Source organism: Lotus japonicus, chromosome 1, assembly GCF_012489685.1.
Source record: "Lotus japonicus ecotype B-129 chromosome 1, LjGifu_v1.2".
NCBI lineage: Eukaryota > Viridiplantae > Streptophyta > Magnoliopsida > Fabales > Fabaceae > Lotus > Lotus japonicus.
The window spans coordinates 98,902,050-98,927,991 of record NC_080041.1 but is presented as its reverse complement, the minus strand read 5'-3'; the positions used below and the strand labels follow the sequence as shown (position 1 = coordinate 98,927,991).

General features: G+C 35.7%; 2 protein-coding genes across 11 annotated transcripts; both read left to right on the top strand.

Annotated features, from left to right (window-relative positions):
- The first annotated feature begins 554 nt into the window (after nt 1-554).
- LOC130728267 (origin of replication complex subunit 5) lies at nt 555-5,593 on the top strand. Of its 10 annotated transcripts, none has more exons than XM_057579676.1 (6): nt 555-691; nt 1,237-1,369; nt 3,052-3,887; nt 3,974-4,393; nt 4,685-5,000; nt 5,101-5,593. In XM_057579676.1, the coding sequence occupies exons 3-6, from the start codon at nt 3,061-3,063 to the stop codon at nt 5,149-5,151; spliced, it is 1,614 nt and encodes a 537-aa protein (XP_057435659.1). In that variant the 5' UTR covers nt 555-691; nt 1,237-1,369; nt 3,052-3,060; the 3' UTR covers nt 5,152-5,593. The 10 variants fall into 10 exon arrangements, with proteins under 10 accessions (XP_057435659.1, XP_057435658.1, XP_057435653.1 ...); XM_057579675.1 differs by having other exon boundaries at nt 3,049-3,887; XM_057579670.1 differs by having other exon boundaries at nt 2,990-3,887.
- An 8,816-nt stretch (nt 5,594-14,409) lies between these two features.
- On the top strand, nt 14,410-24,864 carry LOC130728265 (SKP1-like protein 21). Its single transcript, XM_057579669.1, has 10 exons — nt 14,410-14,558; nt 15,336-15,538; nt 17,304-17,528; nt 17,644-17,835; nt 17,922-18,032; nt 18,241-18,319; nt 19,244-19,347; nt 19,452-19,612; nt 21,645-21,778; nt 23,564-24,864. Coding segments are annotated over exons 2-10 (1,044 nt in total). The 5' UTR covers nt 14,410-14,558; nt 15,336-15,502; the 3' UTR covers nt 23,566-24,864.
- The last annotated feature ends 1,078 nt before the right edge of the window (nt 24,865-25,942 follow it).

Genomic DNA, 25,942 nt, shown 5'->3' with positions numbered 1-25,942 from the left:
TGTGTTCACTCTGAGATGCGATTTGAGCGTTTTTTTTTTCTGGGTTTTGGGACTGGAAGATGAAGCTCATGAAGATGCAAATTAGGGATTAGATTAAGTTTTGGAATTAGATTAGGGATTTTATTAAGTTTTTTAATTTTTTTTTCTGCTTAAATAACTGAGTTGGAATAAAAAAATAAAGTTTTATTATTTTTTAATTAAATAAAAAATAAAAAATGCCAAGGAAAATTAGTGACTAGGACAAAATTGAGCTGTGGCAAGATTTGGCCTTAATTGAATTAAAAAAAATTTCTTAGGGACCCAATTTGATGTAAAATTTTCTAGGTCCTGGATTTGATTCCCTTTGTAATCTCAGGGGCCTTTAGACCCTTTAAGCCTATAAAAAATATTTCTTAATATACACTACTTATAGAGTGACAAAAATGATGCAATTTTACATCACTTGCTTAGATCTGTCATAAGCGATATGAACATCATTTTTCTAAAAGTGATGCATATTGAAGAACCTATAAAAAAAATTATTTTTCAACCCTGTTGAATAGAGGTATGGCTAGGTCAAATTTTGGCGGGTGATATAAGATTAGAATTGGCGCCATAATAGTTTTACTCTTTTTACCAATTTTCGCTTCGCCCACACTCACCGCTGCGGACTCCACCACCAGAGACCAACCCTCTTCATCATCAAAATCAAGTAACTTCTCTTCTCTCTTTAACAACTTCAACTTTCATTCAATCGAGTAGTTATGTTATGTTCTCTCTTGTTAATTGATTGCATTCAATTTGATTTTGATTTTGATTTTGATTTTGATTTTTTTACATTAGTTTGGGTTAGGATTCACCGCATAAATCCCATTATCGACAAAGAATAGAAGAACCCTAAATCCCAAATTTTCGTTCCAAATTCGAATCCCTAATTCACCATCGAATCGATGCTTCGTTTCGTTTCACACTTCTTGCCATAGAGATCGATGCTTCATTTCGTTTGCTTTGAAAAGGGTATCTGTTATAATTTCCTTTGATGTAGTGTTGCCTGCGTTCATCTTTGAAAGCTAAAATTCACAGCAAGGCCCTGTTTTATTTAGTCTTCTGGGTTTTTTGGTTGCTGGGACAAATGAAGAAATGATCGAGTTCATTGTTTCAGGATTTTGGGATTTTTCTGGAACTTGTAAACTTTTTTTTGTTGATATTTTTCTGGAATTTTGAAATTCTTTTGATTTGGTTCTACCACTTTTGCAGATTTTGAAATCTCCTTCTTCAAGAACAGCTCCCCCCTTCCCATTAATTTGGGCTCCTTCTCTCCCACTTCTCCTAAGGATTTGGGCTCTTTCGCTCTTCAATCACTGCTCCTCAGACTCACTTCACCTTGTTGGTAATGATTCTTTACTTGTTACTCCCCATTGGTTTCCATTTCTTTATCTCTGTTGTGGTTTTGTGACCATGTATGTTTATTTTGTCCAACGAGGTGGAAAATGGGGTCTCAAGCATTTGACTCTTAGGAATTGTTTGGTTGGAGGACAACGGAGGGGAGGGGAGGGGTTTTTAAAATCTAATTTTGTTTGGTTCAAACTTTAGGAGGGGAGTGGGGAAATGGAGGGGAGCAAAATCCCTCCAACCTCAATTTTTTGTTCCCCCAAAAGTGGGGGAATTAGGAAGGAAAATAATTTTCGGACAAAAATAACCCTACACAAATCTAGAAATTCCAACTTTTAGTCCAAGGGTTTTAGGTGTATTTCCTTCCTTCTTCATATCAACCATTGCTGCCTCCGTCTCTGGTCTCTCTCTCCGCCGCCGGTGCCCCCTCACCGGTCTCTCACTCCGCTGTCGCCGCCGCTGGCCCCCCTCATCTGCAACCCAAGTATGTGTTAGCCGCCCCTACTACAATTTCCGTTTCATTTGGTTGTTCCCTTGGCTGGCTGTATAGACTTTTTTTCTGCTGTGAAAGGAAGAAATCATAGTATAGGGTGATGCTATTTTTGCACAAGATTTTGGTTTTTTTGCAACTGATACCACATACACTGAGAAATCTTGTTGGTAGTTTGCTGTAAACTTTACTTATCTGTTGAATGAATTTTGGCATGTCTACAACACAACAGGTATAAATTTCAATTTCTTTACTTGCACAGGGCTGTCCACATGAATAATTTTACATGTCTCTTCTCTTTTAAATTGGACTACTGCCGTCTACTGGTCAATTTATTTGGGTGGGGTGAACTGTGATAATTTGCTCGGGGCATTGAGTACATAGTGAAATTCAAGTCCTTTGATCACTTTGTAGCAATGTATTTGTGAACTTAATGGTGCATTTGCCTTCTCTTTTTTATTACTGTGCAAGGTCTGGAAAATTCTGGTTTGTGAGGTTGTGGTGAAGGCTTAAAATTATGCAGAATAATTTTTTCTGAAGAAGGATGTTATATTGTGTTGTTAAATTCAAGTAAAATATGAAAGGGTATAAAAATAATTTTAATTATTAAATCTCTTCCCTCCCCTCCTGAACAAAAAAAAAAATAGTTATTTTCCCTCCCCTACCCTCCTATGAACCAAACATAATAAGTATTAAAATCCCTCCCCTCCCTTCCCCTCCCCTCCCCTCCCCTCCTTTGAACCAAACAGTATGTTAAAGGGTCACTTCTGTTTTCTAGGGGTGGTTTGTTTCATGGGTCTGTCCTTACATTTTCTCGGTTTTTTAGAAAGCCCTATTTTTCTGCTTCTTTGGAATGAGAGTTTTTTTCTTTCTTTTATTTGGGTTATTGATATTGAATGAGAGGGACTAAGTAAGAAGCCAAGGCCTCTCTTTTGTTATTGATATTGAACGAGACTAAGTAAGAATCTAAGGCCTCCCTGGGCCATTGTTGCAGCTTTGTAGCCTTTTCTTTGCTTATGTTGGTATGCATGATCAATTCAAGAATATTGATTCTCTTGTCATAGTTTCATTCTAATTTGATTTGTGTCACCCCCTTTTTCATTTGCTCCTTATTTTCCTGCAACACAGGTTCTGCAAGCCTTACCTTTTCAATTTCATTTCTAATTGGTGATTCCCTCATTCTTCAGCAGCTGAAATACATGGATACAGAGGAAGCCCCTAAAATCCCCAGAAGATTAACCAGGTCTTTGGCTTCATGTTCATCATCCACTTCAAATATTGTACCTGCAGCAAAAGTAAATAACCTTGAACCTCTAACTATTGATGACCTTTTAGTTGGAGGAGGCCCCATTAGCCTAGGTGATGTAATTTCTAGTTATCCTTGTAGAAGTAACCAGATTCTTGAGATTATGCGTCTTTTGGGTCCTTTGAATTCACCAATGCCTCCTTTGTTTGTGTATGGAAGTGCTTCTACTGGAAAAAGTAGTGTCATTCTTCAAGTATTCAGGCATCTAAACAGACCCCTTATTTATTCTAGTTGTAGGACATGTTATAACCAGCGTATCTTGTTTGAGTCTATTCTAAATCAGTTGCTTCTCCATAGAAAAAATGCTGCCAATGGTTATTCTAATGTGAAGCGCTGTGAAAGACCATCTGATTTTGTCAATTTTCTCCGCGAAGCATTGACCAATGTTATAAACAATCTGAAAGAGAAGTCGATCTCAAATAAGACGAAACATGGAGGAATTGGGAATATGATCTACTTGGTATTTGATAATTTTCAGCTTGTTAGGGAGTGGGATAAGAACTCTACTATATTGCCCTTACTGTTTAATCTCTATGATCTGCTAAAGATGCCTGAGGTGGGTCTGATTTTTATCAGCAATACTTCCCCAGATACATTTTACTCTAACATGGGTTACGTGGATCCTATTCCCATTTACTTTCCTGATTACACAGAAGATGATATTCGTCAAATATTATTGAGAAACCAAACGAACCAGAAGTTGTATTCCTCATTTCTAGAGTAAGACATTTTGATCCTTACATTAGTTTCCATTTTGAGCTTTACATTATCTCATACGGTGAAGACTTTTGTTTCTTTTCATGCAGTGTAACTCTGAGGCCTTTCTGTAGAATTACTAGGCAGGTTGGTGAATTGACCACTGCTTTAAAGCCGCTATATGAAAAATATTGTGAACCTTTAAGTGACAGGGGAGTTGTTCCTAGTCAAGACATGATCCGAAGACTATTCAATCATATCAAGCCTCATATTGCCTCCTCTCTGAATGAGATATTTAAGGTTTCATCTCCTCTTTCAAATGAAGTTGAGAATGGTAAAGAGACAAAGCGGAAAGGGAGTCCCAAGAGATTGGAGCAATCTGAAGAAATTGGCAATCTTGATTTTCATATGTCTACTAGTGCTAAGTATCTCCTTATTTCAGCCTTTCTTGCCTCCAGAAACCCAGCTACTCTTGATGCTTCACTTTTTGATTCCAAAGGTGGTTCTGATAATCGAAAGCGAAAGCGGAAGTAAGTATTGTGATTTAAAACTATTTTTTTTCTTTTTTTAAGATTTAGTTCTCAGGCTGTCGATGAAGGCTTTTCTGTATTTTATTTTTTATTTTTTACTTACTTTCCTTGTCAATGTTGTCTTTGTGGGAATTATTTATTAAAGCTCTAACTATTTTCTGATTGGATTTGTTATTCTTTTGTGGTTGATGATAAAATGTTAGGTCTATTACATTTTCACATTTTTTATTCTTTTTTTATTGAGCATTGCCAGTTTCATTTTGTTGTCTGAGTTATTCTTTTTCATGCTAGGCCCGCTGAGAAAGTGCTGAATAAGAAGGAAATTTTAGAAGAGGAACTACTGATGAAAGGACCCGGAACTTTCCCATTAGAGAGGTTGTTAGCCATCTTTCTATGTCTTGTATCAGTTGCAGAAGACCCGTCGGATGAAGAGGAACAAAGCAACTATGGATTAGGAGTTCCATGTGGCCATGATGAACTGATGTCTGACGTTCTTTTGCAACTTTCTAGCCTCTGCAATGCTAATTTTATATTTAAAGGAAGAAGCTGTCCAATAGAAGGCTCAATTCGGTATAGATCAACTATATCTGAAGACTTGGCTTTGAAGGTAACATCTTTGTCTCACTTAATACTCGTACAAATATCTTCATTATATATATATATATATATATCAAACGATGAGTAATACTTACAATGTTGCTAAGCAGGTTGCAAGGAGCCTTAAGTTCCCATTATCTAAGTATTTGTATAGAAGATAGTTATATTTGACATGGACACTTCGCTAAGCTTGGTTGTCAAGGTTTTTGTGATATATTTGCTGAGAAAGTGAGAATGAATACATCCTCTACTGTGATCTACATTTATCAAAGTTGAAATGGCTGGAGTCTCCGATGAATGCAAACCAATGGTAGAATGGATAGTTTTGACCATGCAGTTCATTGGATGGATGGACTGAGTAGTGCTATTTAATGGACTTCTGAGTTGTTATGGTTTGGTTTATTGCTACTTTGTCTTCAATATTGCTCCGAATAGTTTTTCTAATTTTGTTGATTGTTAGTAAAGGTCCTGTAATCATGTTACTTGGAGCTGATATGAAATTGTAATATGGCAAAAAGTTGGGGTTAGTGCCAAATTTTGTTGTAAAAAGAATGCTCCTAGTTTGGTGGAAGTTTAATGGTGGGATTAGGAAGTTCTTGCTAATTCTTGCTGGTGTTATGTTCGCTAAGTTTTGATAGGTTCACACTCATTCTCTTACATATCATTTCCTCTCACTTTATCTTCCTTTCTCACTCTTTTTTTCCTATCTCATCATCAATCATATCTCAATTTTCCATTTTGAATGTTGAGTTGTAGAATTCCTGCAAAGATTGCAAAATTTTAGATTGAATATATCATATGCGGTTCATATAAATGTTAGAAATATAATATAAAATCATTTATGTGTGTATCTTTAACATATTAAATTTGTGGGATGATTAATTCATAACATAAAGAACAGAGAAAATACAGATTCCGAAAGTTTACGAGTCTGATTTTAGGATCCTTGCCTTTGTCTAGTCAAATACTGGTAATTTGATTGTTATTTTGGGTTGGTGTAAGAAAAAATGAAGTGTTTCATAAGTAATATTAAACACCACAAAAAGAACTTCAAGAAAATTGATTGTTTTTTCAGAAAGCTCATGTTTATTAGATGGTATTATATTATATCAACATATATTGGTTTGAGTTGGAGAGATTTTTGTCCTTCAAAATGAAAGTGATTCTATGTTTGATTAAAAAATCAGTGATTTTTCAAAAGCTTCAAAGAGGGCACTATTTAAGGTAGCAAATGAACTTGGATATAGGACTCAATCTGATGCTGTCTCTCGAAATTTCAGAATATCATTTTTATGCAATGGCTCGATCACCCTGGTGCATCATGTAACTTTATAGGAACATTCTTATGCATAACCACTCTAATACTAAAAGAACTACATACATTGTTCTTAACACAACTGAAACCATAACCAAAAACAAAGTTATACAACAATAACAAACCATACACATCCCTGGTGTGCAATAAAAAAAAAATCCCAAGTTTCAGAGGTAGCATTCCTTTGTTTCGTCCACCTCATTTGAAGCTTTAAAACATCTTCTATTCCCTGTCATTTTGTATGGACCCCATTGAGATGATAAAGCTTCAGTTTTCAGTCTTCTAATCTCCTCAATCCAATATCCTATAAAGATGCTTTGATTTGTTCTCATCGCTGCATACCTTATGACCTGATCTTATGTATAAGAGTTCACTCAGGTTTCTCAGCAACCAAATTGGACAAAGATATATTTACCAATAATTAGTTTGCTTAGCCTTATAGCCTGATCCAAAAGGACACACATTTGTGGAAAGAATATACCCTTCTATGAAAAACTCATCCAAAGAGCTTCAACAACAACATATCAAAAGGAGCACACATTTAAATAGACCAATCATTAATCTACCTATGCAATACAAATTACCACTGCAAGTGAAGGAAACCGTCCCTGCAAGTGAAGTGAACTGCTTGGACTATCTCAATGAGTAAACCAAGTGAAGTGTCAGAGAATAAAAAGAGCATGTTTATGCAGCAGCAAAAATTTAATAAAAAAAACCTACAAGTTACTATGTTTTATACAGGGACAATCACAGTCAATATTGTATGCAGCAAATATTTTATGCAGCATACAACAGTGCATCACAACTAATTTTTGGCAAATAGAAAAGGTTTCTAGTTCATAGGAAGTTAGTCAATACAGCTTGTATTTAATAAAGACATGCTTTGGACTTTGCTAGTATAAATCAGAACGCGAAGAAAGTAATAGCATTAAAACAATGCAAGTCATAGTGCCAGCAATTGCAGTTGAAATCAGCATCTTGGATCAATCAAATATTACAAAGTTGAAAATGAGAAAATAATAAACATTGCACTAGAACTTTTAAGAATTGATTGTGGTTATTGATACACCACACCTTACTATTGCACATTACATACGTGGTGAAGGTGATTTGTTCAATATGAACCTCTAGAAAAGCATGCAATGCCCACATAGAAAAGCCAGCAGATCAGATCAATTAAAAGTACAAATAAAAAAATCACTAAGAACTCATAAAACAATGCAAGTCATAGTTGAAAAATACATAATGTTACCTCAACAGACGCTTAAACTGTCTCCCTCCCCAGTAGCAAGCTCAACCATTCCTACTCTGCTATAGTCTTTGTTTGTTTGCTGGCACATGTAGTGGAGGAATTCTACACTCCAGCAGTAGTATATGTAGAATCTTAGCCCCTTCTCACTATTACTAAGGTCATTGTGTTCTTTCTTTCTTACATTTCTACAATAAGGAACCAGAAATGTTCTCATTTGTATAGTCTTACCAAAAATCCATTACTACCTTCTAATAACGATACTCACTACATAACCTTGACAATTGTATCGCCTGTCTTCATATACTAGAAGCATTTTCTTAAGGTATTGGTTTTAATTTTATACTATTTATGCGTATTTGATTTGGTTTGATTTCATGTTTCTTTGTTGTTTAAACAACTGCTTCCTTAGTGTGAGGACTGCATATCAATGTATCAGAAAATGGAAGGAGAGAAATGGCCAAGGAGGGTCTGGTGGAGTTTTTGATGGTGTATGGCGAAAGCTTTGGGACCTCAATATTTTGCCGCGCAAAATTCATTTCATATCGCAGGTTTTGAAAGGGATAGTCCCGGTTCGCAGCCGACTTTGGGACAAGGGTATATGGTGCCCCCGGTTCTGTCCAAGACGTAACAACTATGATGAAACGCACGGTCAGCCGCGGTTCTCGATTGCATCTCGAAGTTGTATGCATTCGTCGGTGTTGTGACCATTACTCTTGTGGTACTCACAATACCTTTTCATATTTAAAAACTTTGTGTTTGTCTTGAGAGGTGTTGGTCGAGGAATGTCTACGAAGACCGTATGTATCACCTCTTTATAGATCCGAGATGAAGCCATGTTCAACACCGAATAATTCTCATACTTCCTTCCATAATTCTTCAGATAATTGCTCTTGTCAAAATTCCTTCGATCTTAATCCAATCTTTTTTACTTGACTATTGTTTTCATTATTTTCTGGACATTTGTGTCGGCTAGGTTGTCTTCCATATTCACATACTTCACCGAGCGCCTACGAACCTCATCCATGTCTTGCGGTGGGGTCTTGGCTAGTGAAGTATGGAAAGACGTTCCGACTCTTATTGCTTCACATAGCAGATGAAGCTTCACCTTTGGATCCAAGCTTGTGACAAGCGTCTCTTCTTTATAGAATTTCGTAAGAAAATCTCACAACAACTAGTTCTTTCCCTACTTCAGCTTTCCCAATGTATGCGAGGTCTTAGGTAGACTTTTGCATGTAAAGAAGTTGTGAACAAATTGTTGCGACAATTCCTCTTAACTTCATATTGAATTTGGTTGGAGAGATTGGTACCAACGTAATGCGGCCTCTCTAAGCATTAGCGAGAACATCCAGAAAACTACGGCATCAGTCACGCCTAAGAGCGAGACCGTCACAATGTACATATCAAGATGCTCTGTTGGATCTGTGTCTCTCACATACGCCTATATTCTGATCGGCTTCTTGAAGCCCTTCGAAACTTCTATTGCATGATCTTAGCATAGAAAGGAGTTTGGAATTTTGCATATACTCTCGCGTTCTTGCCAGATTCCTCCTCATGATCCCCTGGTGCATTGACATGACTTTGTGCCGGCGCCGCATGATTTCTCACGCAGCTTAGCGAACGTTGCGGTCTAGTGAGTTGTCTAGGTGTTGATGCTAACTTGGATGCTATGAAACGTGAACCAACCTCTCCAATTCGAGCAACCTCCTCTCCATCCTTTGGAGCAACTCTTAACGCTCTTTATTACAGTTGCTTATTATTTTCATATCGCTGAGTATGAATCCTCTAAGATTCTCGCTTTTGCGTGTTCCTCATGGAAGGAGAAGCTTCTTCACGTTGGGGTTGAGTCTGAACCATTATTACTCCGCTTGTATGCTTTGATGACTTTTCTCAGAGAGAACTTGATTGAATATCATGGAATGATGATTGTAAAGTTATCTTTCCCATAGACGGCGCCAAATGTTCCTCCTAAATTCTAGATTGCTACTCTTGTGATGCTTGGTGGCAGAGATTAGTCGTGACTTGGCCTGAGAATGTGGTGGTGCTGGCCTCGAGAGTACCTGCAGAACACACTTCGACACTTAAGTCAGTGAATGAGCAAAGAAAGAATCTATTAGTCTTAGAAGAACTCAGGAAATGAACAAAGGAACCTGTATTTATCGGTGTTCATGTTTGGAGTCTCTGCAAGTGTGGGGGAAGTCCTTTAAGTTGAGCTTTCGAGCGCATGATTGACTTGGTGTCATCGTTCTTAAGTAGTTCATCTTGGCCCTTTGTAAAGAGGCTCAGACACTTTGTCAGTTGAGTTTAGGTGGTCTGCTCCTGAACCATTTCGTGCTAGCCACCCTTGTGGTATCTTCTTAAGAGCAAAATCTCGTGGGTCGGCCGCAACACTATTGGGTCGTATGGCTCAAGAGTCGACCAAAGCACTCTACGATTGCATTTCAAAACTGCTCTAAGCCATAGGTCGTATGGAAATTCTAACCCGTCTTTGACTTCATCACCAAGCCCTGTGTCACAGTCTTTCAGGTCATGGCTGACCATACCACAACCATAAAAAATTCCCTTAGCCTCTGATACTTAAGGCTCACCAAGATTGGTTCCTTCTTACTCCTTGCCAATCTCTTCCAGTGTTTGAAGGGTTTTGTGAGATCGTTCAAGGCTCTTACCCTGAGTGAACCTCCAAGTCTATTATCATCAGATGAGTCCATGTAACACAGCCCCCTATGAACTCACTGATGCAACATGCAACGCTCTCCATTCTCATATTCCTAGGTAGGTCGTAGGCTCTGACCTATAAGATATACTTCAGTGGGGTTCTAGTTTGTCCCTAAAGGCCTCAACGCCATCATCCTCCGAGCAAAGTTCGACGGGGACATATCTAGCTCCCTATCATTGTCTCGGACAAAAACAAAATCAAAAGCGTTGTTTTTTTTTTTTTTACTTATGTCACCTCCAAACCTATCTTTTCCTTACAAACCTGTAACATGATAGCCTTTAACGCTCTAACGTTGTAGGGGTGGTCGTGACAGAGCGTTGCAATCCCGCGAGGGTGAGCTTACTCCAAAATCTTGTCCTTAGTTCGGACTGTAGGCTGCAACTCGCCTGCATGAAGCCGAAATCGCTAGTAATCTCCGGTCAGCGAATATCTCCCCTACCATCCATGCATCCTCTAAGATGCAATAAAATAACACAAAAATGTTGGGGGGTTGAATTGTGTTCTTATAAACCTTATTTTTTCAAACAAATATTGGTTTTAAAAGTTTTTTTGGCAATCATTTGGTGCAGCGGATAAAAAGAACATAAAGGGTAAATGATAGAGACAATCGTTTTATCCTACTTCACCCTTAAAAGATAGACCTACATCCAGTCCTTCGCTTTACCAAGATTTCACTATCCACAAAGTATCAAGGACTTCTTCTTTATAAGTATTCTCAAGGACTTCTCCTAACCAAGTAATATCAAGGACTTCTCTTTAACCAAGTATTCTCAAGGACTTATCCTTAACCAAGTATTATCAAGGACTTCTCCTACAATCTTTTTCAAGATTGTTTGCTTCTACAAAGTTCTCTTCTCACAAGAGTGATAGTAGAAAGTTTTGAGCACATGAACTACAAAGTATTGAAGATGATATGACTCTATGAGACACTTTGAGTTCAAGATCCAGAGAGATTATGTTACAAAGGTTTGACTCTTAAGAATTTTTCTCTCAGACGGTGTGAGGATTTTTTCCAGTGCTTGCTTGATGAATATTTCTGAATCAGATAAAAGGTTCTTGCGTTGGTGATTCTTGTTCCTGAAAATCTTCAGGTCCTCCTTTTATACTTCAAGTGCTTCGAGGGTTTGTTGAGAACTATTGGAGCGTGTAGAGCATATCAAGTTCTAGCTGTTTGATCAAAACAGTCCTTTCGTTAGGTACATTAAATGCATTGTATCCTTTAACTTAGACTTTTTACTACAAAATGTATCTTGTAAGCCTATAGGTAGCACTTGAGCTTTGTTCCATTCCTTTAGAGAGAGAAAGAGGAAACTCGATTGTGACAACGTTGTACTTTTTTCCTTGGTCAGTAAGATTTGTAGGGTATCACATGATCCTCTTGCACTTGACTTTCTCTCCAAGAATGTCAGAGATATTTCCCAAATTAAAGATGTCACTCATTCTCTGGACAACGCTTTCATTGGTTAGCTTGAGATAGACGATGGATGCATTCAGCCAGTGTAGTCTTCTCTTGAGCAGATGGTCTAATAGATTTGACTGTTGTTCTCTAGTGTAGACTGTTTTGCAGCTTTGACCTTTCTCCTTTTGTGCAGACTGTCTTGTAGCTTTGTCTTGCATTTATCATTAGTCAGTACAGGGTGTGAAACAAAAGTGATATTTCATGAAATATAATTCACATGAAATTTTAACCGTTACACTTATACCCTTGAAATTGTTATCATTCAAAATATGATAAACAATATAAATAGAATTTGAATTTAACATCCTTTTCCTCTAAGATTACAGGATGATATCTTCCTCCTCCGCATGTGGAACCAAATATGCCATTTTCTTCATACCGAAGACGAGAATGAAAAAAAAACTCCAAAGTTTGATGTCCACAGTTAAAAATGCGACGCAATAAACTTAGACCAGTCAAACCTCGCATAGTTTCAAAAACAAGGCAAGACCTTACAAGGGAGCAAGGAAAACACATAAGGCCTGAGGAAAAGTCAAGACAAGAACTTGAGGAAAAGTGAGCCTCACTAAGTGGCGCAAGAAACCCTAAAAGAGGCAAGGGGATATAATATAACTAAATGAAGTGTTATATTAAAAATATATAAATGAAATGTTACGCGACTTTTTTAAGTGATCACATGACTACTAATTTGTTTTAATATAGACTATTCGTGATTAGATCTAACAGTTGTGATTTATTTTCATGTTCTCACATAATATCACCTTGCTCATGATATACATTCCCTTTAATTATATTTCTTAAGGCTTAAATATGTTTTTGTCCCTATAAAATTAGGGTCTTTTAGTTTAGACTCATCTAAATATTTTTTGGTATACACCTTTATTTTGAAAATAATATGGAGGAATAAACCTTTGGCATTACCTTTACCTAACGATCGCTGACGTGACATATTTTCAAGGGACCTAAACCAAGGAACCATGATTTTAGAGAGACCTAAACCAAAGTACCATGATTTTAGAGGGACCTAAAACTCAAATTTTATCATGTCTTAGGCCCTTCTAAAATCAAGGTTTTTCGCTTTAGGTCCCTCTAAACGACGTAAGGCGGAGGCTAAACCCTATTATTATTTTTTAGTGGTGTATACCAAAAAAATATTTAGTGGGGCATAAACCAAAAAACTCTAATTTTAGTGGGAGAAAAACATATTTAAGTCAATTTCTCAATATATATATTTCCCTTTTTTCAAACTTAGTGAGAAACAAAGGTAGTAGTAGTATATTAAACATAACATTTAATATTTTTCAAGTCAACTTTACACTTATAATATTTTAGTATATTTTATGAATATAAAAAATAAAATTTAATTCATGTGAACTTTCCCCTCTTTTTCCTCTTTTATTTATTAGCAAGAAACAAAGGTAGTAATAGTATATTAAATATAACATTAATTTCAAAAAAAATATTAAATATAACATTTAATATTTTTCAGGTAAACTTGTCTTATATAATATTTTATTATATTTTATATAAAAAGGAAAAAAGTAGAATTTAATCTTTCAAGGCAACTTTTTATATATATATATATATATATATATATATATATATATAACTTTTGTATATTTTTCGAAAATGTAATCTTTTGCTTTAAAAAACTTACTTTTATGTATTTTTATTTTTTTACAATATTTATATATTAGTATATTAAGTTTACTAATATATTTAAGTCAAATTTAATTTTTTTCTTTATTTATACTACTTTTTTCAAATAATATACACATACATAAAAAAGTAATTGATGACATGTAATCTCATTTAAATTTGTTAAAAATATTTTTTCAATATAGTCTATAAATTACTATTTTAATTTTTAACACTTAATATATTCATTATACATAAACCATTACTTAATTTATTTTATTTTTTATGATGGATAGTTAATTGTTGAAAAAAGTTAATATTTGATATTTTAATTAATATTAATAATTTTTTTAAATTCGCAATATAATAAGTTAATACTAATTAGTAATTAATTAGTATTGTCATTCATGTGAGGAATTTTTTGATTGTTTTTTCTTTGAAAGAAAATCAAAAAAGAGATTTTTTAAAATTAATATTAATATAATTATTTATATTTAATTATAATTAGTAATATAAATAGTAGCAATTAATAAGAATTTGACTTTTTTAAAGTGAGTAACGCAAATATTTATAACAATTAATAGTGATTACCTAATTTATGGTTTTAATTTAAAACCATAATTAATAAGAATTTGACTTTTTTAAAGTGAGTAACGCAAATATTTTTAAAGTGACTTTAATTAATGGTTTTGATTTAAAAAATACTTTACTAATCGATGCATTTTAGAAAAATCTGACCCAAAACTTAACTAGGTTCCCATAATAATGCGTCGTTTAGGTAATCAATCTCCCTGTTTTAGAGAAATCGGACCAAAAACTTAATTAGGTTCCCATAATACGACGTCGTTTAGGTAATCCTTCTCCCTGATGTAGAGGAATCGGACCCAAAATCTAATGAGGTTCCCATGATACGGTGTCGTTTAGACAATCCTTCTCCCTGTTTTAGGGTAGTCGAACCCAAAACTTAATCAGGTTCCGATAGTACGACGTCGTTTAGGCAATCCTGTGTCCTTGTTTAACAAAACTAAATTTTTGTTCTCCATTTTTACTTTTTTTTTCCTATCGAAATCTAAATTCTCTTTCTCTCTCTCTCTCTCTCTCTCTCTGTATTCTATCCAATTCTCTGTCCTTCGCCGTCAACCGCCAATTCCCTCCATTTCAAAGCAAACCCCTCTCGCCTTGCGTTTCCAGGTACTCCATGCTCAACCCCCATTTGTTTTTCTCTCTTTCTATCTCTTCATATGCACACAACACATTGATTTGCTTGTTTCTGTTTGAATGTAGCAAAAGGTTTTCGATTTTTCCCCATATATTAGTGTTCTTAAACCCATCATGGCAAAGAATCATGGGTTGTCTTCAAAATGTGTTTTTTTTTATTCATATGCTAGTATGCATAATCTTCTTTTCTGTTATTTTATTGGACTAATATTTGTTTGGCTTTCTTGAAATTATGATATAAGCAGAGACAGTGCTAAAAGGATGATTGTTTACAATAAAGAAGATGAAAATTTACCTTATTTTGTACTTCTCATCACTGTTGTTGTTGTTGTTTGGGAGGGGGTATTTGTGATTGTAGTATTATGGGAATCCTTGGTGTGATGTGAAGTGCTTCTGTTCAATTCTTGATTGGATAACAAGCAACTCTAGATTGTTTTTTATATTTTCTTTTTCATTTCTAAGATAACAATCACTTGTGCCTTTTTAACATGGTGGAATCACAGATTTTGCTGCATATATTGTTGTAGTATATATTTATTACCTACTACTATCCATTTGTAGTAATGGCATACATTTGCCCCACATATTGACTTCTTATTCTCAACCTGACTGCTGTCACTTTGAATTTGGAAGGTTCTGAATTAGTATTACTCTTCATTCTGTTCATTTGCAAGATCACACCAGTTTTTCTTTGTGACATAGAGATCTTTGTATCGTAACTAATATTTTCATGGACCCTGTGCATTTCAGAAATGTAGCTGGAGCCACTTAATACTGATCACTGAAGGCCTTAGATAATTGGGTGTATTATCTGGTTGTCTGGACTTCAAATTAAAATTTCCGCCTACCCAAATATTGCTTGCACCACCGAGGAACTTCCCATAAACAACATATTTTACTCTTCATATTGGTTTAATATGGCAGAAATCGACAAGGGGGTAATTAAACCCGAGGTAAGTACCTTTCTGGATAAGTGTTTATATAATCCATCTACTTCAGTGGTTAAATTTTTATCAATTTAGTTGTACTGCTTTTTGAGTTTCTTTTTCTTATTTATCTCTTTTTTGTTTGATTGTCATGGTGAACTTATTCTTTTAATCTTTATTCGTAAAGGATGCATTCTGTTCTGTATGTTTCAGTAGTCCATTTTTAGTATTATTTTTATTTTTTTTCCATTATTAAAATTCAGAGTTGAAAATAGGTCTATTATGTTCTCTTACAATAATGCTTATTTGTCTCACTCAAAGGTCAGAGATTTTTGAAATTATGGATTATTAAGTTGGTGTTTCATGCATTGAGCTTTATTTATTGACAAGAATATGAAGTGTCTTGAGTTTTGGCACTTTAGGGAATCGGTTTAGTGTTGAAATGGATCATGGGTCGTATTCCCGTCTTAATCTCTTTAGGGATTGAAATTCTAGTGAGATCATAGATTCAAAATTGGTTTTGTGTGCATGTATGCCCCGTTAATTAAGTTACAGTTAGCTTGAGTGATGACTCTCGATGTACCCATCCAAACACTGAAGTTTTTCTTTTTGTCCTGACTAGTTCTTGTCACACTCTGATATTGGCGATGATCCTGTGAGTCTGTCACAAAGTTCTGGAGCGATACACCCTCATTTACTAAGTTTTAATTTTTGTCTTACATCTTACCCGTGGATCTCTCACTTCATCTCTTTCATGGTTGTCAATGTCGTAATATATCTCATAGTAGTACGAGTTTAGGGTTCCAAATCGCGATATATTGAGTGTAAACTCTCTTTTGGGTATCTCGGGTAAACTGGTGCGATCTCACGATATTACCAACGAGTTGATGAGTTTGTTTAGAGCACAAGATAGGATGGTAAAAAAAAGTTGGAGCAGGGGCATTTTAGTGATTTTGGGCCTAACCATTAGGGTTTTGATTTCATATTTCAACACCCATTCTCGTCTGGAGCTGTTGAATACGATCGACCCACCTCTTCTCTCTCACCAGTGATCAGTGGCGAAACCACCGCGCGACCACTGTTCCGGCACAGAGACCCATTATCTGGCCACACCTCTGACTCTCTCCCTTCCAATCTTCTTTGAACTGAGGAAGTGAGTGAGATGCTGATTTAATGAGTCTTTCTGATTCTATTTTTTGTGACTGAATGACTCTCTCTCCGTTATGTTTTTATGAGTTGTTATCTACTTGTCTTGCTAGTTCTATTTTGTCTTTTACTTCTACTCACTGAGTTGATGAGTTGCTATCTTATTGATTCTGTTTTGATGAGATGCTATCTTAGATTTGGATATTTGGTAATTTTATGCATGATTTTAATTATTATTGGATGATTTGGTTAGTTTTTAATGTTATTAGTGTGTTTTCATCATTATTATTATGGTTTTTTTTTAATTACAATACAAGTTTACTATATGGGATTACCCCCCTCCACTGATTACAGAAACATTCGAGATTGACAACATTGGTCTTTTTTATACACATTCACAAATCACAGCTAAACCTATTTGATTTTTTTGCTGTTGTCATTGTTCCACCAACCATTGTGGGGAAGCAGAAACCCATCTGAACAAGGCCTAATAAAGTTTGATTGTTTTCTATTTTCCTACCTTATTTGGAAAGACAATACTGTTACCTCGAATCTAAGAAAATATCTCTACTATTGAACCAGGACCTTGACTTGCTTCCTTTTTACATTGAGCTTAAGGCATACTGAATATTAATTTCATTTTCAGATGTTGAAGCCCTATGTTTGGCTTCAGACTTCAGATGGTTCAATCCAACAAGTGGAACATGAAGTTGCAACAGTTTGCCCTCTGATTTGTCAAGAAATAATACACAAAGGCACTGGATCTTCCAAGAATTGTGCAATATCTCTTCCTCAAGAAGTCAGTCCTGCGATGCTGAGCTTAATTCTTGATTATTGCCGTTTTCATCAACGACAGGGTCGCTCAAACAAGGTTTTACCACTTTCTTTAATGCTTTTACATTGTTACTGTCTTCAGTCAAGACAATTTAAGGCTGAACAAGAATGAATGTCAAAGATGATCTGACTTGGGGGTATTCTTTGTATAGGAAAAGAAGTCCTATGATGAGAAATTCATTAAGAAAGACACAAACCAGCTCTTTGGGTTAGTTAAAGCTGCAGACAGCCTTCAGTTGAAGTCATTGGTTGATCTTACAAGTTGTGCAATTGCTCGAGTAATGGAAGGAAAATCTCCTGAGGTTATACGTGAAATGTTTCATTTGCCAGATGATCTTACCGAGGTATCTGGTGCTTGTGAGAACTCTGTTTGCAGATTATATCTTCCTTCATTTTGAATTTTCATTTTTCACACTTGCTCTTGGTCCAGGAAGAGAAGTTGGAGCCCTTTAAAAACATAACTGATGACCCAAGGATCAGGCTTTTGAACCGTTTGAATGCCAAAAAATTGAAAGAACTAAAAGAGCGTGAAAGCTTAAAGGTGCTGCAATGTTGTTTCTTTATTTTTATCATATTTTAGCATAGGATAATATAGTACTGATTTCCTTATTCCTTAATTATTTATTTCTGTGAATTGAACTTTTTCTTCCTAGAGATGTTTCCTTGCTCTCTTGTTTTACATGTCCTAACCCTAAATTGTAGAGCGTTGGGTGTTGACTTTATTAAGAATTGGTCCTTGCATGTTTTAGAATGTTGAAGTCAAAGATGAGCATGTAGATGATCGTACGGTTGAAGACCTTTTGTCTTTTATCAATGGAAATGATAGAGGTAATTGAGCATTTTTTCGTTCTTGCTTCCATCGAGTTTAATTCCTGCTTATTTAGATTGATGTCTTTCTGTTAATATTTATCACCTGTGGTCTGATTCTGAATACTAGTATAGACAGATGTTAGGAGCTATGGTTATCTTAGGAGTTGTTAGGAATTAGGATTATGTTAAGAGTTAACGTTAGACATAAAGTCAATAGGCTAAGGTCCATATGTACTCCTAGTTTGTACTTTGTACTACACGTTGCACTTCACTCTTCTAGTATTTTATATCGGGGTGGCTGCACCTAGAAAATGATCCCATTACAATATTTTTCTCTTTCTCGCTCTTAATTTTCTCTCTCTTTACATGGTAATTTTCCCACCAGCCTCTTTGGTAAAATAAAATTAAAAAAGGGCCGACCAAGGCTGCTTGGGGGGGGGGGGGCTGAATTTACAATTGAATGTAGGTCCTACTATGATGACATGTATGGTATATTTTTTTGTGATTCTAGTATGCTGCTATGTCTACAGCATTCAACAACAATAACGCCCAAACCTTTTCCCACTAGGTGAGTCGGCTACATGGATCAAATGACGCCATAGTTCCCTATCACTATTTAAGTTCAAATATAACTCTATATCTTTCTTCATGGTTTGATCTGTAATTTCCCTAGCCTATCTCTTACCTATTTGACTATCATTTATCTGATCAACCCTTCCTACCTAATACCTATGCTTCTACTGGTCTTCTTGAAACATATCCAGACCACCTAAGGGTCTAGCACTGTTCTTTATAATTTTTGTTGCTCATGTGTCTTACCATATTTCATTTGTTAACTGTTGTGCTGTTCAGTAGAAATTGTTTGATAGTTATGTCTTGTTAATTTATTTTGTGCTATATTTCCTTTGAATGCCTGATTAATGGTGAAGAATTTTGGCACAGATCAAAAGGAGATTAAAACTTCTAAGAATAAAAAAAAGAACAGAAGGAAAAAAGGGCAACAGAAGTTCTCTTCTTTGAAGGAAGCTTCTGAACCAAATAAGAAGGTTGTTGTCAATATATTTGCTGGTTTCTGCTCTTTCGATAATGAACAAAGTTAATTATTTGTCATCTGGTTTCCAAAATTTTGTTGTCTTTTTTCTTGCAATAGGAGGTTAATGGTCATGATATCGAATCCCAAAATGCTGAAGCTGATAGATTTGCCCGGAACTCGAATTCACATACCGAAGATGACGTTTCTGCTCATAAAGAGATTGATGATGACGATATAGATGATGAAATTGATCCTGCACTAAAGGAAAAAATTGACAGGTGGGGCTGCATTCTAAATGCATTCCTTACACTAATTGTTTCTATATTCTGGAGCTAATTTTATTTTCTATTGTGGATGGCTATTGTTATCTTTAGTGTAGTTGCCGTGGAAGATCACTAGCTTTTCTTCTCATTAGTGGTCAATAACGTTGCTGAATATATTTTGTATGGAGTATAGCATATCAAGAGAACAAGCTATCAGAATGATTGAATCCTCTAGGACCTCTGCAAATTGTACTTTTTGGGCCATCTGTTGCTGGTTAAGTGGTTGGGTTCTTGTGCTCATCAGAGAGGGAGACTTAAAAATGCTGAATTAAATTATATTAGATTTCGACTTGACAATTTTTTAATCTTGGCCCTTATTTTGGAGGAGAATGATAAATTTACTAATATTGTATCCCATAGCAGTCTAGCACTGGATTTTTCATTATTCTCAATATTGTAAAACTTTTGGATAGGTGATATTTTGATTTGGTATGCGTGCATGCATATGTTCTAAAAGAAAATTAAGTAGCGGTGCATAATGGCCCTTGGCCTCTCCTAGTTATTGCGTAGCGGTGCAGTTTAGTGTAGTGGCTGTTGCAACCGCTAGGCATAGGAAATAGAAGCCATAGAGGCGTTATTTGACAGCTATTTGGTTGGATTGGTAGAAACCCACAAAAAGTTCATGTTAAGGCATTTTGGGGAGGTATTTCAGGGTTTTTGCTTCAGAAACATACTGAAAAAGGTCTAGTTTGAGGAGGAAGTGATATAAAACTTTCATGTTTTTAGACAGTTTAGTTTAGGAAATAGAAACTTAAACCTCTTGGTTACCTTGACTTTTGTTGGTACTAGTATGTTTTGTTGACACCTATGACTTTTTAATGTTAATTATGAGCCCCATGAATTTTGAGTATTGATTTATCATATATATGGTTATAGTTATATTACATGAAGTATCAACTATACAAAAAATTCAGCATAGCGGGAGGCGCTATAATTTTGTGGTTGGCCGCTACGCGCCACTTTCCGAGATTGACAACACTGGCTAATATTACATGATGGTTTAAAGTTCAATTTCTTGCTTACGATGTCATCAAATTTTCTTTCTTCTTTATTTGTAAGTCTGCTGCAATGTTATGCTGATGGTTTGAACCCCTTTAACTTCACTTCTATTATTGCCTAAGCTCATTAGATTCACTTTCCCTCTCTTTGATTTACAAGTATTAGAGTGTAGTACTCGAAGAGTGTATTCAGTAGCTAATCTACTTTTCTTTGAATGTAATTCTAACTTAGTATAGACAGTTATTAGTTTCTTATGTTATTAATTAGTTAGTCTTCTGTTTCTGATTAGTTCGATTAGCTAGTAGTCAGTTACGAAATTACAGAACACTATGAGGCTGTTTGGATGCGGAGCAAAGACCACTTATTTGAGCTTATCTAGTGTTTTTTCCCCTAATAAATAAGCTCCAATAAATGCTCTTTGGTCTGCATCCAAACGAGATTTATATAATCTCCCATCCGCAATACACTCAAATGTTTTCCTCTCAAACTTAATTTCTATTAACAAGGAATTGAACATATGCCTTCTACCCACCTTTCCGGTGTTAATGACATATTTGCTAGGAAATTGCTATTTGGCACGACAAATTCTCATGCACGACCCCACGACCTGTGTATTTCCAAACTGTTTCTAGTTTATTTTGTTCATTAAAAATTTGTTTATTATTTTGAAAAAATGAAACAACTGTTATAGGAACCAATCGTGCACCATCGTGCTTGAACCTGTCGTGTTCAATAGCACTGCTGTATTTGTTAATTGTCTTCCACGTGTTGATTTTCCTCATTTCGTTCATTTTGGGTAACAAAGATATCAATTTTCTGTAATGGATGCTCACGTGATTGTTACATAATTGTTCTTTGAAGATGATACACGCATGTTCTAATTTGCTTGGTTCCCATTGATATCATTTGTTATAAAGGGACGTTCATGTAATAGTTATGTAATTGTGCTTTAAAGATGTTCTTATTTGCTTGGTTCCATTTGACACAGGGAGGTGGAAGATTTTGCCCGCCGATTGAATTCTGATTGGCCAGAGAGGATGCAAGAACTTTTATCATCAGGACAAGAAAGGAACACAATGTTTTTCGCTACCAACAGAACCAGTTTTCTAAGGAGAGCTACATGTATGCCTTTTCCATGTGTTTTCAGTGATTTTACTTGCATGCATTATGCCTTACTAATCTGTCATGTGCTTTTTTCCACGTATTTCTCTTATTTTCCTTTTTATATGGTAACTGAAAAATTTATATAATAGACATTTGTTGCATTCAATTCACTTCCTCTTCTAAATTAGTTCTTTCTCACTTTAGTTTCATCCATCTTCTGCATTTTGGCCTGCTATAGTTGATAACATGGTTTTATTATTTTCCTTTTATTGTTCCCTGAAGCTTGTTTTCTTGTTATTAATTCTATACATGTTATCGTGTGTTTGGATAACCTCCTGCACACACTCTGAGGCACGTATGTCACTGTTGTCAAATAGCCAATATAGTGGTGCCAGGGTTGTTAATATGGGCTATTGCGGCGCAATAGCGGCGGAGCGTGGCGGCACGGCGGTTTGCCGTGACGCTGGAGGATGTTTCGGCATGGATATCGCGTAGCAGTGGTGAAAATTTTGAGGGCAAAATTGTCTTTTCGCCTCATGTTAATGAAATTAACCCGCCCAAAAGAAACCTAGCGTTCCTTTCTTTATCGTACAGAGTCTTGTCATTTGACTTCCAACCTGTTTCTTCTTCTCCTCCACACCCACACGAATTCCGGCAGATTTGCCAGCAACTGGAAGTTCATGATCTACCTAGGCTCTTTCTTCCCCACACCTGCGAGAAAGTGCTGCTGTTTGAGGTTATTTCCATCATTCTTCCTCTTTTTTCTCTGTTATTCTCTCATTTTTCTGATTTTCTCTGTTCTCCATCTCATGTTTCTCTGTTCTCCATCTCATTTTTCTCTATTCTCCATCTCTGTTCTTATTTTTCTTTGTTCTTTTGTTCTCCATCTCTGTTCTACCATGCTCTGTTTTCTGTTCTTGTTCAAGTTATATTTGCTCTATTCTTATTTTTTCCATCTCTGTTTTGTTTTCTTAAGAATGGCAATTCCTAGTCAACAAGCCCAAAACCCAGAACCAGCACCAGCTGCTGCATTGTTCAAGCCCACTGGTGATAATATTGTTTGAACACAAATGTCTATTTGTAAGCTAGAAAGCTTTGTTTTATACACTCATGTCTTTTTGTAGCTAATTATGAGCGAAATATAATTTCAGACTTCAGTCCTATTTATCATTTTTGAACAGTCACACACACACACACACACACACATATCCAGTATAATTATATTTAATATATATATATATATAATTCAGTGTAGCGGCTGTAGCGCTACACGCTATAGTGCTCTAGCGTTTTTTGGGCTTGCCGCTACGCTATCCGCCATTAACAACACTGAGTGGCACTATAGCGTAGCGCTCTGAGGACTCACTGATATCCGCTACTTGCCACTATTTTCCGCTATTCTCCGCTGAGGGCCTGACATAGCAGAATTTTGGGTTTCCGCTGTTTTCTGCGATTAACTAACAACACTGGTAATTGTATAATATAAAGCTCCAAGGCAAATGTGGTTTTTAGGCTAGACACGGTAAAAAAGCGCACATCCAGACATGCTTAGTCTGTTAGCATATCTTCCTGTGTGCAGGGTAAAAATTGCATCCTGCCTTGATCTTATACCCGATCTTGACATAAATTTTACTACCTATGGCCTGTTTATTTAGTAATTTAGTAGTAAAGAACTTCCATATAATTATGGCTTCCCTATTTTTGACATAACATGCTAAAAATTTGATGCTGTTTCATATACCCCCCATTCCCGTTATTTATATGGTGTCTTCAACAACTCAGTAAACATCTTTCTATGTGCAGGACTGGACTCAGAATGGAAATGAATCCATACAAGCCCACCCGTACAGCCAAATGGCTTGACCAATTTTGAGAGATGCTGACAAGCGCTAGAAAGTGTGGCGTTTCAGTTGTTTTATTTTTCCCATTTACTGGTAAATTTTATTCTTTGCAGTTCATTGTTGGTGCTTAGCCTAGGTGCAATTTAATGCTGGGGGCTGTCTCTTGTACTTATAGGAACGAATAAAAAAGAATTTTGAGATTGTAGGAACATGTTTGTTGTGTGCAAAGCCTTTTGATTGGTGTTCTCTCGGACTCACCATAATGCAGTGTACTGTTAAGTTAATTTTAAACACAGATTCACATTAATACCCTTTTTTTCTCCCATCTCCATTGAGAACCCTCTTCCTCTGGCAGCAACTGATCAATCTCCTGCAGCAACATTTCTCTGAAACTTGTCTGATGCTTGTTCTGCCACTGTGCTGCTCTCAGACATGGAAATTGGAAAGATTGGTTCTTGATGGAGGAAATTTAGTGGGTCACTGTAGCCGATTGAAAAATTGGTTCTTGTTGGAGATAATGAAAAGGAGATGTAATTAGGCATGTGAGTGAAAGAGGGGCAGAGGTGGTGGAGGAGCCCTCTGTATCCACATTTGACGAGGACTTGGTGGTGGCTTGAGGGGTGGAACGACATGGTGAAAACCGGTGCAGTTGGATTGGGTGGTGCAATTGAGGTTGCGAATAGTGAGTAGTCGGTTGCAGCGCTCTAGGGTTTTGGTTTGCTGTTTGGTTGGGTGAGGATTTGAGTGGTTGATGGGGTAAGTTGTTCTAGGGGGTGGGGTTTGCTTTGTCCGCACGCAGTGGGTCGTGGTATGGGAGAGGTAGGAGTTTGGTTGGAGGGAGGGAGTTGTGGATTTACTCAGGGTGGAGGTTTTGGGTTCAGGGTGGTGCGGGGGAATGGTGATTATGGTGAGGGCTGCGGTGCGATTTAGTATGTGGAGGTTGTGACTGGATGTCTATGTGGTCTGCTTAGGGTCGATTGGGGATGAGGGCGGTGGATGTTGGTCGGAGATGGTGGGCGTTGTTGTGGTGCAAAGGCGTGGTCACAGGCTCATCGAAGACGAATCTAAGGGATTGTGAAAGAAAGGGAGGAGTGGAAGTGAAAAGTAGAAATGATCATTTTTGTAATTTAGGCGAGAAAAGAAGTTATTGAACTACGACTACGCTAGCCGTCACCCTTTTTAATTTGTTACTTTGAGTTTTGATTTAAATGCTCATTTATAACTTTGATTTATGTGGAGTAAAAGAGTTGGTTCTGTAACGTATTTGGATGTTGTCACTCAATTTTTCATTAAGAAATCATTAAGAGGGTGGTGGGAATATGATAAGAGCACGATAAGATATATAGTTGGATAAGGTTATGATATGATATGAGCATGATAAACTCTTATCATATCCCGTGTTTGAGGTGGACAAGACAAATGACAAGTATGATATAAATAAGAGAAATACTCAATGACACGATGGATGGAGAGCACGAGAAGGCACGACTGTGTATTTCCCAAACTTCTATATATATTTTGCTGAATTTTTAAATTTTAAAATAAGATTTGTGTTCAACACAATAACTGAATCATGTGTATTATGCGTGGTTTGCAAGGATATTAGTTGTGCCATGTAGCAAGGCTCTATAAATAATGAAAGTCCATAATTTTTTTTGAAATAACATCATTTGATTAAAAACAGAGTTGAGTACATTATTCCAATACTTTTTAGGCAATTTCTTTTGTACCCTTTTAAATTTCATACCCTTTATTTTGATTTGTCATGATTTTATTTGTAAGTTAGTCATTTATCATTAAAATAATGAACCGTAGGGTACTAAACCCTCTTATTTTCATAGAGTACCACAGCAATGCCATACTTTTTAAAATTTAAAGTTTATAAATTAATAATTTTAAAATATAATTAGTATAATATTTTCATTTTTATAAATGAGTCTAATAAGTTTTGTTTGAAAGTGTCTATATATGTTTTAAAATTAATTAAAATAAGTTTTTTTTTATCAACTAGTCTATTTATAATTCATATATATAAGTAACCAATATTTAATAGTAACAAGTGATAAATAATTAAAATAATAAAAATTTAAAAATAGCATTAATATTATTTATTTTTAAAATTAGTCAATTTTTAATTTAATTACAAATAATTTTATAAGTAAAAATATTGTTTTAAGTAATTACTAGATATTATACCCGTGCGTTGCACGGGTTTCTTTACAACATTTTTAACATTAAATAATAATGATTATAGTTTAAATTATTACATAAATATTAAAATATTTTTCAATAAATATTAATAGAGTTCAACATTTCAATCATTTCAAAAAAAAAGACTTTT

What these genes read in the sequence shown, in the direction of transcription:
- LOC130728267 (XM_057579676.1), top strand. Translation starts at nt 3,061, where the DNA reads ATGGATACAGAGGAAGCCCCTAAAATCCCCAGAAGATTAACCAGGTCT. An exon ending in AATCGAAAGCGAAAGCGGAA is followed by an intron (nt 4,394 to 4,684) that starts GTAAGTATTGTG and finishes TTTTCATGCTAG; the next exon opens with GCCCGCTGAGAAAGTGCTGA. An exon ending in CTGAAGACTTGGCTTTGAAG is followed by an intron (nt 5,001 to 5,100) that starts GTAACATCTTTG and finishes GTTGCTAAGCAG; the next exon opens with GTTGCAAGGAGCCTTAAGTT.
- LOC130728265 (XM_057579669.1), top strand. Translation starts at nt 15,503, where the DNA reads ATGGCAGAAATCGACAAGGGGGTAATTAAACCCGAG. An exon ending in GACAGGGTCGCTCAAACAAG is followed by an intron (nt 17,529 to 17,643) that starts GTTTTACCACTT and finishes TTCTTTGTATAG; the next exon opens with GAAAAGAAGTCCTATGATGA. An exon ending in CTAAAGGAAAAAATTGACAG is followed by an intron (nt 19,613 to 21,644) that starts GTGGGGCTGCAT and finishes CATTTGACACAG; the next exon opens with GGAGGTGGAAGATTTTGCCC.